The following is a 12799-nucleotide window of genomic DNA, read 5'->3' on the forward strand; positions in this document are numbered from 1 at the left end:
TGTGTGTGTGTGTGTGTGTGTGTGGGGGGGTTAGGAGTTATGTTGAAATAAAGTCCAGCCAACCACGAGACAGGAATGATGAGAGGCAGCACGTCACACAGTCCTGGAACAGTGAGGAAAAACAGAGGTCAGCACAACAGGAATCAACTTAACCCTTGTGCATCACTAGGGACCTGGTTGTCTTTTACATTCATTTTCAATCCTTTTGACTGTGTTGATGCATATGGCATACATTTTGGCAAGGGTGTGGGATTTTTTTTCCTCCAAATTTATAGCCAGTATTACCTCTTTTAATTTGTAATAATTGCGGAGGCCGTCTGTGATCTTAATCCAGTGCGAATCTGCCGTGTCTGTAATTATGTTATGACCAGGACTGATGTTGGTTCAAAATGTAACTCAGTGAAAGTGATAATAGTAGTGTAATAGTAAGTATTTTTTATATTCTTTTAGGTTAAATTTCCTTACGAGCAGTAGTATTGACTGTAAGCGTGAAAGCAGGATAAGAAATAGCTAAGTACGGCGCCTGGTAGAGCAGGCGCCCATATATAGAGGTTTACAGCTGGAACTCACCGCACACGTAGCGTAGTGCAGCTATTTTCTATTTCAGCAACCATGTTATGCAATCTGTCAGGCCACAGATAGCCACACGTAGCGACAGTTTCGGCGTCTCCCAGGGGCGATTCCAGGACTTTTTAAGTGAGGTGGCACGTGGGGGGCAATAATCAGTCGGGGGGGGGATTTGATCAAAATACAGCTTAGAAATATATTAAATATTGGATAGGATAGAACAACACAATGTAATTTTGCTAATGTTTCTACTTCTAAACTGTCCTCAAAATGTCAACAAAGTACACAGTTGCCATACAATGTGTGTTTAATGTATATATCCATTTGCCAAATGGAAAGGCAGCGGATGGCAGAACAGGCAGCAAAGTGACAGTACTCCAATGGTAATCCAATGGAAATCACATTTGTCAGATTGACAGCACTCTAGCCCAATGGATTGGGGGGTGGGAGGGGGGCAATCATATTCCTCTAGACCCGCCCCTGGCGTCTCCTCGATTTCTACGTGAGCGTTTGTGTCAAGCCAGGCAGTAATCACATACAGGAAGACCACAGCGCAGCCGGATATTTTACTAAAATAAACACATTTCAAAATAAAACAGCCAGGTTTATGGGGATTTTGGCTGTCCTGACTTCCCACAGCGAGACACGCGATCAGGGACCCGGAGACGTATCTACGCTACACATTTTTCCCCTATGTTGATTTTGTAGTGGCGGCCCACCATGGCAAAATTTCTGCCACCACGGTAGAAATAGGGCTGTACAAAAACAGTAGTCGTGGACTCGCGGTTGCCTTTTAAATGATGGGGGGGGTTGGGGTTGTTGTTCGGATAGACCTGCCCCCACTGCTAAAAAAAAATCCTAAAGGAAACACTGCTACGCGACACTTACGCGCACGGTTTGTTCCAGCTGTTACTCCTCGACGCAGCGGCCGCAGGTTCGACTCCGCCCTGCGGCCCTTTGCTGCGTGTCATTCCCCCTCCCTCTCCCCTTTCACGTCATCAGCTGTCCTATATAAATAAAAGGCCTAAAATGCCCAAAGAACAATCTTAAAAAAAATCTAGAGTACTGCGTGATCCAAGAGCACGAGTGGCTCAGAGCAAACATGCTTTTCAAAAAACATTAAACGTGCCATTTTTTTACATTTCACTCAGCTCATTTTGTTCATAGAGTTGAGAAATATTCACGCCTGAATGCCACTTATGTCACTGTGCACAGTTTAGTGGCAGCGATTGCTGTTTCCACTGCTCTTAAAGAGATAAATTGAGTTTTTTTTTATTTGCACGCGGCCCGAGGAACCACAAACGGTTGGTATCAAGACTCACCTTGTTTACTCCCAGAAGTAGCGCAGATACCATATAGTTTCATTCTTCAGCTGCGGGCCAAACAGAGGGTTGGCTTGGGCCAGAATGGCTATCAACCAACTGAGTAAAGAGAAAAAAAAACAGAAAAGATTATCAACTTTCTTCAATCTCTTCTGTTAATACAAAGGCACAATGTATGATTCATCTCATCGACGAAAAGTTCTATCCGTGTCACATTCTCATTAGGGGCCGAGCCCCCCTAAAAGTCAGGTCCTAGAATCGCCCCTGCTGTGCTGTGCATGTCATATAAAATCTGATCTAATCTAATCTGATGTCTGAAGAGGCCGAGGACCTGAGAGACTCCAACAACTTTCAACTATATATTTTAAGTCTCCAAGCAGTGATTTAGAGGTCTTAATGAATGTGAACATTATTTTATCACCGTATTACAGCTTTTCTCAGTCGCTTTGGTACATTTCTCCCATCAGAATCGAAATTCTCAAAACTACCTGTTTGATCTTCACATCATTGTGTCACTTGTGCGCATCAAAAAAGCAGTTTCTCATTTCTTTGAACACGTTGCAAATGCTTTGGTAAGTCCATAAAAATGATTATGTACAATTCTCGGCTGTTTCCTACATTATCAATTGCCATTGACAAGCATGTTGATCAAAATGTATTATAATGGGTCTGTTGAATAGTCTCACCCCCCACAACATTTAGGCATTAGTTCATGCAAAATGGTTGAACAAGTTGTCAAGCATGTTTTCTATACATTTCCATTAAACTTTTTTTCTAAATCTGTCCTGAATTGGTAAATTCCACCCAGGTGAATCTTGAAGTATATACAAGTATATACAGTATATAGCAATGTTACAATGAACGTCAGGAGGTGTAGGAAGAATATGCACTGTAATTCCTATAGCGCTGCATGTACAGTTTTCCCTAAGGAGATTGTCCTATGTTCACATTTCTTCTTTTTTTTCTTTGTGCTATGCAGTGCTGTCTTTTCCTTTCTGTATCGCAATGTTATGGTCTGTCAAAACATTATAGTACAAACAGCAATAAGCGTAAATGTGAATCTTGTCCAGTAGCTTGCAATCAAACTCCCACATACACTAAGGTGTAACCTACAATTTACAATAACTGTCATCAAAACATTAGCCATAGTTTACATCAGAACATCCCTCCAGAGAACACTGTTGTACTGACAACATGTCTAAGCAATTTGACTGTCTTATCCGCACACAATGACACAAGGACTTGTCATTCTGATGGCACTGACATGCTCATTGACACAGATATTTACTTAGAAAAGATGAACTAAGGATTTTGAGCAAGAGACTGGCTTTTGCAGGTAACCCATGGGGTTTTGCTATTTGTATGAATTGTTTTGAGAAATGCACTTACTGTTGTGCAAATGTCGAGGTTGATTCGAGAAATGTACCAAAGCGATTGAGAAAAACTGTAATCCACAATGAGCCTCTGTTGCCTTGCAAGGCTACTAATGAGTTCAACCTGCAGGCTGACCTGGATGCAGCTACGTTTTCTTAACAACCTGGCTGTCATCATTACCACTGCGAATTCACACACAACAAGACATGGTGCAGATGGTTCAAACAAAGCAGAAGTTGTTTGACGGCCTGTAGTTCTTTGGCTCATCTGGACTGAAGCAGTTTCCAGCGCTTACGTCCACAGTCTCTACAATAATGGTGGTGAATACCATGCTATTATAACCTTAATGTAGGTCAAACTTACAGATGAGTGTAAGCTTCATCTCTATTTCCAGGACTTTAAGTCAGGCATAGTGTTGGCCACCTATTACAGGACCCAGCTAGGAAGAATCGACAAAGGACACGTTATTATCATTGACATATATAATGGACCAATAGACCCCGTTGCTCTGGACGGAGACCGGTGAAGGCTATTAGAAGCACTTTTCCGGTGATCTCTTGCTTTACTGCGCAGCCTCCAACTGACAGAGACAACGTAAATGTGACGTGAGCAACCTGTCTGAAAGTTGGAAGTCTTCTGGTAGCTGTGACAAGAGAAATCTCAATCATTTCCAATCTTACAGAGACGGAGAGCGTAGGTATATGTAAGGAGATAACATAAGCACAGGCTAATTATTGCTAACTAACATGCTAGTTAACATTAGTAATTAAACCTAAACAGCTCATGTAAGTCCAAACTGCCTGCGAGCTTCTCCTGTACTATACGATAATTCCTCTACTGTGTGACAGTAAGTCTCGTGGTTATGACACAATCTGCTACGGAGCCATAACGTGAGGTACAAGGTAATGGAGCCTTTTATACATTGTCGTGTTTAAGAAATAAACAACGGACAAATAGAGTCTTTAAAAGCTTCAGATGTAAAGTTATTCACAGTCAAGTGACGTAAAAAAAAATGGCGGTCAGTGGAATGCTAACAAGAGGTGATACCTTTGTAGCAAGAAAATGGCGCCATCAGAGTTTTGAGTTCTGAAGCTTAGCTTACCCCCTTGATTATTATGGAATCTACGCAACTTCTAGACAAGACCCGCCCCTTCAATAGCATTCACACACTACTACTGGCCAGGCGTCCATGCTTACGCAAGGTAACGGAACCCGATTTGTTCAGGTCCTATCCCCCGACCAATCGGCTAACCTAAACCACTCGAGGTCAATGCCTAACCCCAACCAATTCATAGGGCGGGACTTGCTAGCTGGGAATGACGTCACACACACCCTTGTTGAATGCGTTCCATTTAAAAGTCGGATTTTCATTGTTTTCACTAGCTCTAGCCAGGTTAGCCATTGTTACCAATACCAGTTTATAACAACGCATTACGCTGTGCATATAAACAGCGTAACACCATTGTCCACTGACAGAATATAGACAACGCTGCATGTACGACTGATTTAGTGAGACACAAATAACACAGAAGTGCGTATAAATGTTACAACTGTTGATGCACGGAGCGGAACGCACTATTAGAGCGCCTTTCAGGCAAAGTGGCAAACTTCAGTGGCATTACTCATGGTAAATGCTATTCTGGACTGAAATGTCTATGCTGCAAATTGTAAGTGCCTTCAGCAGTTTTCTCCCATTATTTACACACGTTTAGCAAAGCAAATTTTAGTAGTTTGATTTTAATTTACTAGCTAGTAGCTGGTAGCAGCTCACATGCTAGCTTGGCGTGATTATGCCACTTGGTATTTACAGGAATGCATTGTAGCACTGTGATGATTTATAGATCGTTAATGGACGCACATCTGATAAGATGTGGGATGCTTATTTGTGGAAGCTGAGCAGGCTAAATGCTAATGCTACATACTAAGGGAAGATGGCTTCCCTGTGGCTTTGACCTAATTGATATTAAGGTGGAGCGAAGATGTGAATTTGCTAAAGCCACTGGAAGCGAATGTTTTCTTTGCCCCTTCACTCGCGTATAATGGAAGGGAAGTTGTTATTTTCGTGCATGTGTGATCGTTAACATCAACACGCTTAAGTCGGAAGAACGACTTCCCAACTTGGGAAATGGGAGCGTTCCGAGGAGCACTTGGACGCCATTTGTTGCAGCAGATGTTGCTGAGGAGTTAATAAACTACTCAATCTGAGTACAAATAAGCTGCATCGGCATCCTTCCGCTGCGCCAGCGTGGGGATCACAGAAACCCGACACCACATCTCCAGTTTATTGAGAAATACAGAGAGCCTCTCCCGGTGGTGATCGGCTAAATCGGAGTTGTGTGAAATTGTTTAGCAAAGCCTGGAATTATATATGTAAAAGTTCTGCACTGTAGCTTTAAGCCCTTGTGTTTTGTAGTTATACTTCTTTAATACTTCATCTGCATGCCTAAACTGCCTTTTTGTAAATCCACTTTCTTTTGCAGAACCACAAACTCACAGGAAAAGCAAGGCTTTCGAATCAATTAATCGGCTTGAGCCATTTTGTCTGAAAAAAAAGAAAAAGAAATTAAAATTCTCTGATTCCAGCTTCTTAAATGTGAATATTTTCCAGTGTATTCACTCCTCTGTGGCAGTAAGCTGAATACCTTTGAGTTGTGGACAAAACAAGACATTTGAGGGACGTCCTCATGGGCTTAACGACACTGACATCTGACTTTTTATATACCAAACGACTAATCACTTAATTGAGAAAATAATCGACAGATTCATCGACTATGGAAATAATCGTTAGTTGCAGCCCTGGTTTGTTCCAGGCCTATTTGACTATATTATATTAGCATTTAAAAAAGTTTGAAAGTAATAAACAGGCACAGCAAGAACGAGAAGAGCTTATGTACAGGATTTCAACAACACACAGTAACAATTGAAGGTATCATTAAGAAGGAATACTGCGAGTTGCATAAGAAGAGACCCGTACAGCGTGGTCCATTTCTCAGCTAATCCGAGTTCTCCAGTTGGAACTAATCCCTAAAAGCACATATATTGTTTGCACAATGAATCTGTTTATCAGCAGTGTGTATTCCTTCTTTACTCCTCTGCTTCCATTCAAGCTCCTCCAACTCATCCAGGTACGTCATTTCCAAACTAAACCTAATACCGTGCAGGCGGTTTGAGAAAATGAGGGTTCAGGTAACCCTCTGAAGGAGCTGGGGCTCCCTCTAGTGGCTAAGTGATAATCCTGCGTACACGTACTACTTCTCTCACACTGTTTCTTCATCACTTCATCTGTATAGCCATGTCTGCAAAAAAAAAATCATTAATGTGGATCTGTTTTAACAACTCAACTCTTCAGGGTTATATGAGCTTGTTGGTTTCGTAGGTTAACTTCATGAGAGAGTAAAAGTTTTCATAGTCCCCCCCCCACACACACACAATCATTAAAAGAATGCCTTTGTATCCTCTGGTGCTCCTTTAATATCATTCAAATACATTTAAAACCAGACTGATCTCATAAAGTGGCGTATGTATGACACGCCAATTTGTATGCCATTGTGGCGTGTTATCAAGACGCATAATCGCTTTTTAGCGTGTTTATCAACGCCGTTCCGCCGCCATTGACCCACATTACATGTGAATTATCGCCATGTATGAAAGGACTTATGTCTGTGAAAGGAGGCTGGCTGCGGTGGCGGAGGGGTAAAACACAGGACTTTCACCCAGGACAGCCGTGATTGCGTCCCGCGTGTGGCGTTTATCAACCTTTTTTTTTTTTTTAAGCTTTCCCCAATGTTTCTTTCCTAAACACAACCGTTTATTGTTGTCCTAAGTGTGTGACGTTGGTCATGTTTTTGCCTTTCCCCATGTTCTTTTCCTAAACCCAACTTTTTTTTTTTACACGCGTGTGATGTTGTTCTCGCGATAACACGCCACGTGGTGTGTATGTTTCCATCCGCTGTATACAGCGTAGACATACACGTGGATGGCTCAAAATGCGTACAGATAACACGCCATTTGGCTTTAGGAAAGTGGCGTGTATGTTTAAGCAAAGTCATGGTGCCATGTTGTTAAAACTATTAAATATCTTGCATCTACTGTCCACAGCTGTCAATTTCTCTTGCGGGTTGTTTCAGTATAGGAGCGGTAGAGCTTCAATAAAAGGAAAAAAGATATCCCTTCATTTGTTTTCAAATTCAGCAAACTATTTGTTGTGTTATAGCAGAATCCTGAAAGGTTATTACACATCTTCCTCATACCGTGCAGCCCTAGCTGCAGGTTTTTTTGATTAATTTCTGATACTCTTTAGCTTTCAGACACTTTCAGAAATCCACTGAAGCTGAGTGTGTGACTCCTGTACACGCACAGCCTCACCTGAAGCCATTTGATATAAAAGCACTTGGGGAAAAAAAAACACCAAACTGTTTTTCATGTAACTACACTCACTAGTCATTCATAGAGGTTAGAGGAAACACTTTAAAAGGTCCAGTGGCCACGCAGTTCAAAGTACGTATTACAGCTACGGTAGCCGTCACGCTTCAGAAAGCCGGTCTCTTGCTCTTTTCAATCTCCTTTTTCTTTTTCTGGGCGAAGAAGAAGAAGACTCCTGTTCCTGAAATTCAGATTTTTGAATACGTTTTGGTCCTCCATGTTTTCCTTCTTCAAACTTGCCGGGGGCCGGGAAGCTACGATACCCGTTAGCAGCGTTAGCAGCACCTGTGAGTTTATCATGTGTCAGCGAAAACGTGAAAGGCGGAGCAGTACGTCCTGTATGTCCCTTACCGGCTAACGTATTTCAAGATGGAGCATGAATATGGAGCGTCTGCCTCAGTTCATGCAAACGCAAATGTAAAATTTCAAGCCAATAGGAATACTTGGAAATATTCATGAAAAAGGACAAGTTGGTGAACGGGCAACACAGATTTTGATAGTGAACAACTAAACACGTTACACACTGGACCTTTACATTTGCAATGTTTTAAAGTTTCATTATGCAGATATAACCAGCGTCACATGCAACAGGACAGCAGCTTTATACAAAGAAGAAGAGTTTGTACTTACAACAAGTAACAGCAGACCGCTGTGAGGATGAGACTGGTGACAATCACACTGTCAGAGAAGACAGACAGGAAGCTCAAATAAACTTAATATGAATAGAATATAATATCAGTGGCAAAAACCAAATGTACACAATACCACAAAAGCAACCAGGTTAACAGTAGGTGTAGGGCTGGGCAATATATCGATATTATATCGATATCGTGATATGAGACTAGATATCGTGTTGTCTTTTCTTGGTTTTAAAGGCTGCATTACAGTAAAGTGATGTCATTTTCTGTGTTACCAGACTACTCTAGCTCTTCAATTATTTTTTAACCAGACATTATATCTACATTACTGAAGATTACATATCTTAAATCTCATTGTGAAGATATTTTGTTAAAGCACCAATTGTCAACCATATAATATCGCCACAATATCGACATCGAGGTATTAGTTCAAGAATATTGCGATATCCGATTTGTTTTACATATCGCCCAGCCTTAAGTAGGTGCCATACATATAATTGGCTAACAACAGTAATGTACAAATTAAAAAAATAAATAAAATAAAAGTTCAAATGAACTACATAACTTAACAGTCAAGATAATTGCAGTGAGGTCATATAGGCCTAATTATGTCACTTGGAGTAGGCCCAAGTGTCTTACAAAACAAACAGAAGAGGACATTTAGCATTATGTCCTTATTGGTCTACTTGAGTACTTTAATCCCTTGTGTTGTCTCCCCGCCAACCTTGAAGAAAACACGTTTTTTATGCCTTTTTTTCACAGTTTGTTTTTGCTTTTTCCAACGTTTTAAATTGTTACATTTTTCTTCTACACATTTTCGGCGCTTATTTCTACGTCCCATATTTTCTGATATAAAACAATAATTGAAAACGTGTCAATGTGACCCAAAGTCAACACAAGGGTTAAAGCAGTTTCGGATAAATAATTAACTAAATCCACTTTCATTTTGTAACTTGATTACATAGTGAGCCAGTGTGGCTTCAGCATCACTGTTACTCCCATGCACAAGACTCCCAATTCAGCTTTTTTTTTAACATTAAAAACCAAACTCTATTATGCTCTGTTAAGAATTGACCCTTTAACCTTACTGCCTTGCGTGTGTGTGCGTGCGTGCGTGTGTGTGTGTGTGTGTGTGTGTGTGTGTGTGTGTGTGTGTGTGTGTGTGTGTGTGTGTGTGTGTGTGTGTGGGGGGGGTGGGAGATGGGTGGATGGAAGCAGAGGATGTTGGGATAGACGCAAGATGACGCTCAGGGCCTCCATCACACGAGCGCACGCTCGTGCGTTCGTAAAGATGCTATGCAGCTGAGTGCGGAGTAAACATTTTGATTTAGGATAATTAAATATAGACGTGTGTGTGTGAATTTTAACGTTAGAGTATACAATGAAAGGACACGCTCAATAATCAACCGTTAATTGCAGCAAATGAACGGCAGCGAGCCCACCTACCCCCGGTTGGGTCCTTTAGGCACTAGAAACGGAGCCACGACGCCCACCAGGGCCCACAGCGTGGTGAAGCAGATCATGGGCAGCGCGAGAGAGTGAGAAACCATGGCTCCGGCTCACAGAAAACCAAAAATATGGAAGAATTAATGTCGGTTTGTCCTCTTGGAAAATAAAGCGCATCAATGGCTGCTGAGCCAGCCCGTCGCTTCCACAGTGTCCCCGCCCAGTTAAGTCGATTCGACATACAATTGGTGCAGACCCAGGAGACAGTGGATTCCGATTGGTTCATCTGGCTGTCTATTTGTATTACAGTGAGAGGGGATTGGATTGGACGGCTGTTTGTGACAGCAGGTTGTAGGCAAGTGTTTTTTTTTTTTTTTCATCTTCATCACAAACATAAAGATAATACAACTTTTTTTAATCACAATCCTGCCGTTTTTACAAATACCAAATTCAAATAAAGTTATTGGATTTGAATTGTAAATATCAGTTTCTTCCTCTTTCTTTTTTAAAATGAAAATATTTATTGCTACAGCCTGATTCGTATATAAGGATGCAAATAGTTATATATAGTGTATTATATTGTTTATCGAGTTATATTTACCATTAAGAAGTTTCTAGCCTTATTTGGACCTTAATATATATTCTTATTATCAAACAATTAAAAAATAAAGAAGGGTAATTGAAAGTGCACTGCAAGCCTCTAGTAATTGAATTCATTATGCAAACTACAATAGCAGTAGATCTCTCTCTCTCTCTCTCTCTCTCTCTCTCTCTCTCTCTCTCTCTCTCTCTCTCTCTCTCTCTCTCTCTCTCTCTCTCTCTGGGGGCCAGTAGCTCAGTCTGTAGGGACTGGACTTGGGAACTGGAAGATTGCCATTTCGAGTCCCCGTACGGACCATGTATGAACTGTGGACTGGTAGCTGGAGAGGTGCCAGACTTCTTGGGCACTGCTGACGTGCCCTGAACCCCCAACTGCTCGAGGTGCCTTTTATAGGCCACCTCCTCACTCTGACATCTCTTCTAGTGCATGTATAAGGTCCTGCTTGTGCACGTGTGCGTGTATTTCAGACCTGTGTGTAAAAAAAATATAAAATGGAATTTCCCTTTAGGGATTATTAAAGCATGTATTCTTCTTCTTCAGTATGCTTTTGACAGAAACTACTGACACTGCTACTTTATAAGATATAATGTATGTGCAGTGGGCGTCAGTCCCACATGCAGTTGGCAGACCACAACGTAATAAGTCTTGAGCCTAATTTGGACCTTAATCTTATTGTCTTATTGTCCTGCACTGAAAGCCTCTAGCCTGTTTGAATTCATTATGCAAAGTGCAGTAGAGGCAGATCTCTCTCTCGGGGTAAAGCAAGTATCCTTCATTTCTGTCATGTCAAAGTGTCCCAGAGCAAGACACTGAACACCAAGTTGCTCCCCAGATGCTGTATGTATAGCTGTCCACTGCTCCTAATACATAGGATGGGTTGAAAGCAGTAATTGAATTGTTACTACATTCTACTGTGTGTATGTGAATGTGACAACTAAGAAATAAATACGTGATTCCCATTAACCTCTGTGACAGTGCTGTAATACCACCCAGTGGACAAGTGCAGTGTGCATTCCTTGTGCATCATGTTTCTTGCAATTCATCTTATCTGTACCCACAAAAATCCATTTCATCCAGACCAGAGACCACTGCGCTCCATTTTTAAGTGAGTCAACTTGCCAGGAAATACCAGATGTCTTACAGTCTGTTGTTCAGCATATTTTTCTCTTTCTTGGCCGATTGGTGGATTTGTCCCTAAATAGAGACAACGTTCTGAAACAGTTTATAAGCCCTTCCTAAGCAACTTCCAAAAAGTGCATTCAACAATGAAGGCTCAAACTCAGAACAGCAAGAATCACATAGTTAATTAGTAAATTAGGTTCAAATAAGCCAAACAACAAAGTGCCACATGTAATTGCATAAAAAAAGTACATATAACCATCATCTTCTAAGCTAAGTAGAGTCGGAAAATATTCTGTTTTTAGCCTGCGGCAGAAGATGTTTGGACCTTGAGCTGTCTTTTACATTTCTAAAATATTTACACACAAAATAAATTATATTTTAATTATTGGAAAGTTTGTTTGATATTTTAAGTTTACATGTAGCCATATTTAACATTTTTGCATTTCGTTTAGGCCTACCTGCTCCTAAACTGACTAATCAATTCCAATTAGGCCCTAATTGAAGTTAATAAAAAAATTATTGCCAACTAAATGACATACTTGTCAGTCACATTTTCAGCTCATTAATAGAAAACTATAGCAAACCAAGGGATCAAATCAAATTGCATAAAGAAAAAAATGCAGTAGAGAAATTAATCAATGAGCAGACATAGGAGACCAGGAACGTTTTTTAATTTAGAAAAGAGACATTTAATTGGTAATTATGTTTTGTTCTGCATTTACTCACTAAATCCTAAATCAGTTGTTAATACAAATAAACCATAGGCTATACAATAACATAACTATAATGAGTTATTACCAAAACGCTAATTTTATTTTAATGGTTGTAACCGGAAGTCATCTTCGAATTCTGCCCGTCATCGTTTTATTTTTTATTTGTTTCTTTTTTTTTTATTTAGTAAAGAACATAGATACATCGCCAGTATGTACATATACAAATAGTCAATACCAGAGGTGCATATACAAAGAAAAATATATGTAGAAAATAAATAAAAAAGTAGAGAACCGTAATCGTTTTATTGTTGTAAGTGACTACCGGAAGTCGTGTATGTAGCCACAGCGTCCACAGTGTAGGTGACTGGACTGGCGGAGGAGGAGGAGGGTCAGCGGGCGAAATTTCTCATGAACCGGCAGCCTCACCGGCGAGGTGTCAGCAGTAAATGAAGCCTGGAGACTTGTCGTCGTGTCTGGTGTGACAGTTTCACTTTTATTCGGAGCGTGTGCCGATAATGCCGCACGGTAAAACCGGATGAAGTTCACCAGAGATATCTGCCGGTTGCTGGGCTTAGGAGGCGGTGAGTAAAACTG

The 12799-nt window shown here is 40.8% G+C and overlaps 2 protein-coding genes across 3 annotated transcripts in view; one reads left to right on the top strand and one right to left on the bottom strand.

Moving 5' to 3' along the window:
* Positions 1-23: 23 nt before the first annotated feature.
* On the bottom strand, positions 24-9980 carry atpv0e2 (ATPase H+ transporting V0 subunit e2). The gene is made up of 4 exons (XM_028567945.1): positions 9770-9980; positions 8316-8363; positions 1890-1988; positions 24-103 (listed from the first exon to the last, which is right to left on the bottom strand). Exons 1-3 carry the CDS (start codon positions 9871-9873, stop codon positions 1895-1897), a joined length of 246 nt encoding a protein of 81 aa, XP_028423746.1. The 5' UTR covers positions 9874-9980; the 3' UTR covers positions 24-103; positions 1890-1894.
* Positions 9981-12533: 2553 nt separating this feature from the next.
* The window catches only part of LOC114571169 (tetratricopeptide repeat protein 31), a 38513-nt gene continuing 38247 nt past the window's right edge, over positions 12534-12799 (top strand). For both annotated transcript variants that reach the window (XM_028602012.1, XM_028602020.1), the window contains exon 1: positions 12534-12786. In XM_028602012.1, coding sequence (XP_028457813.1) covers positions 12741-12786 — 46 coding nt within the window. In that variant the 5' untranslated portion in view covers positions 12534-12740. The remainder of the gene's footprint in view (positions 12787-12799) is intronic.

Source organism: Perca flavescens, chromosome 2 (assembly GCF_004354835.1).
Source record: "Perca flavescens isolate YP-PL-M2 chromosome 2, PFLA_1.0, whole genome shotgun sequence".
Taxonomy (NCBI): domain Eukaryota; kingdom Metazoa; phylum Chordata; class Actinopteri; order Perciformes; family Percidae; genus Perca; species Perca flavescens.

Coding starts and splice junctions, on each gene's coding strand:
- atpv0e2 (XM_028567945.1), bottom strand. CDS start 9,873: ATGGTTTCTCACTCTCTCGCGCTGCCCATGATCTGCTTCACCACGCTG. Junction 8,364..9,769: donor CCTAAAGGACCCAACCGGGG/GTAGGTGGGCTC, acceptor CTTCTCTGACAG/TGTGATTGTCACCAGTCTCA. Junction 1,989..8,315: donor GCGGTCTGCTGTTACTTGTT/GTAAGTACAAAC, acceptor CTCTTTACTCAG/TTGGTTGATAGCCATTCTGG.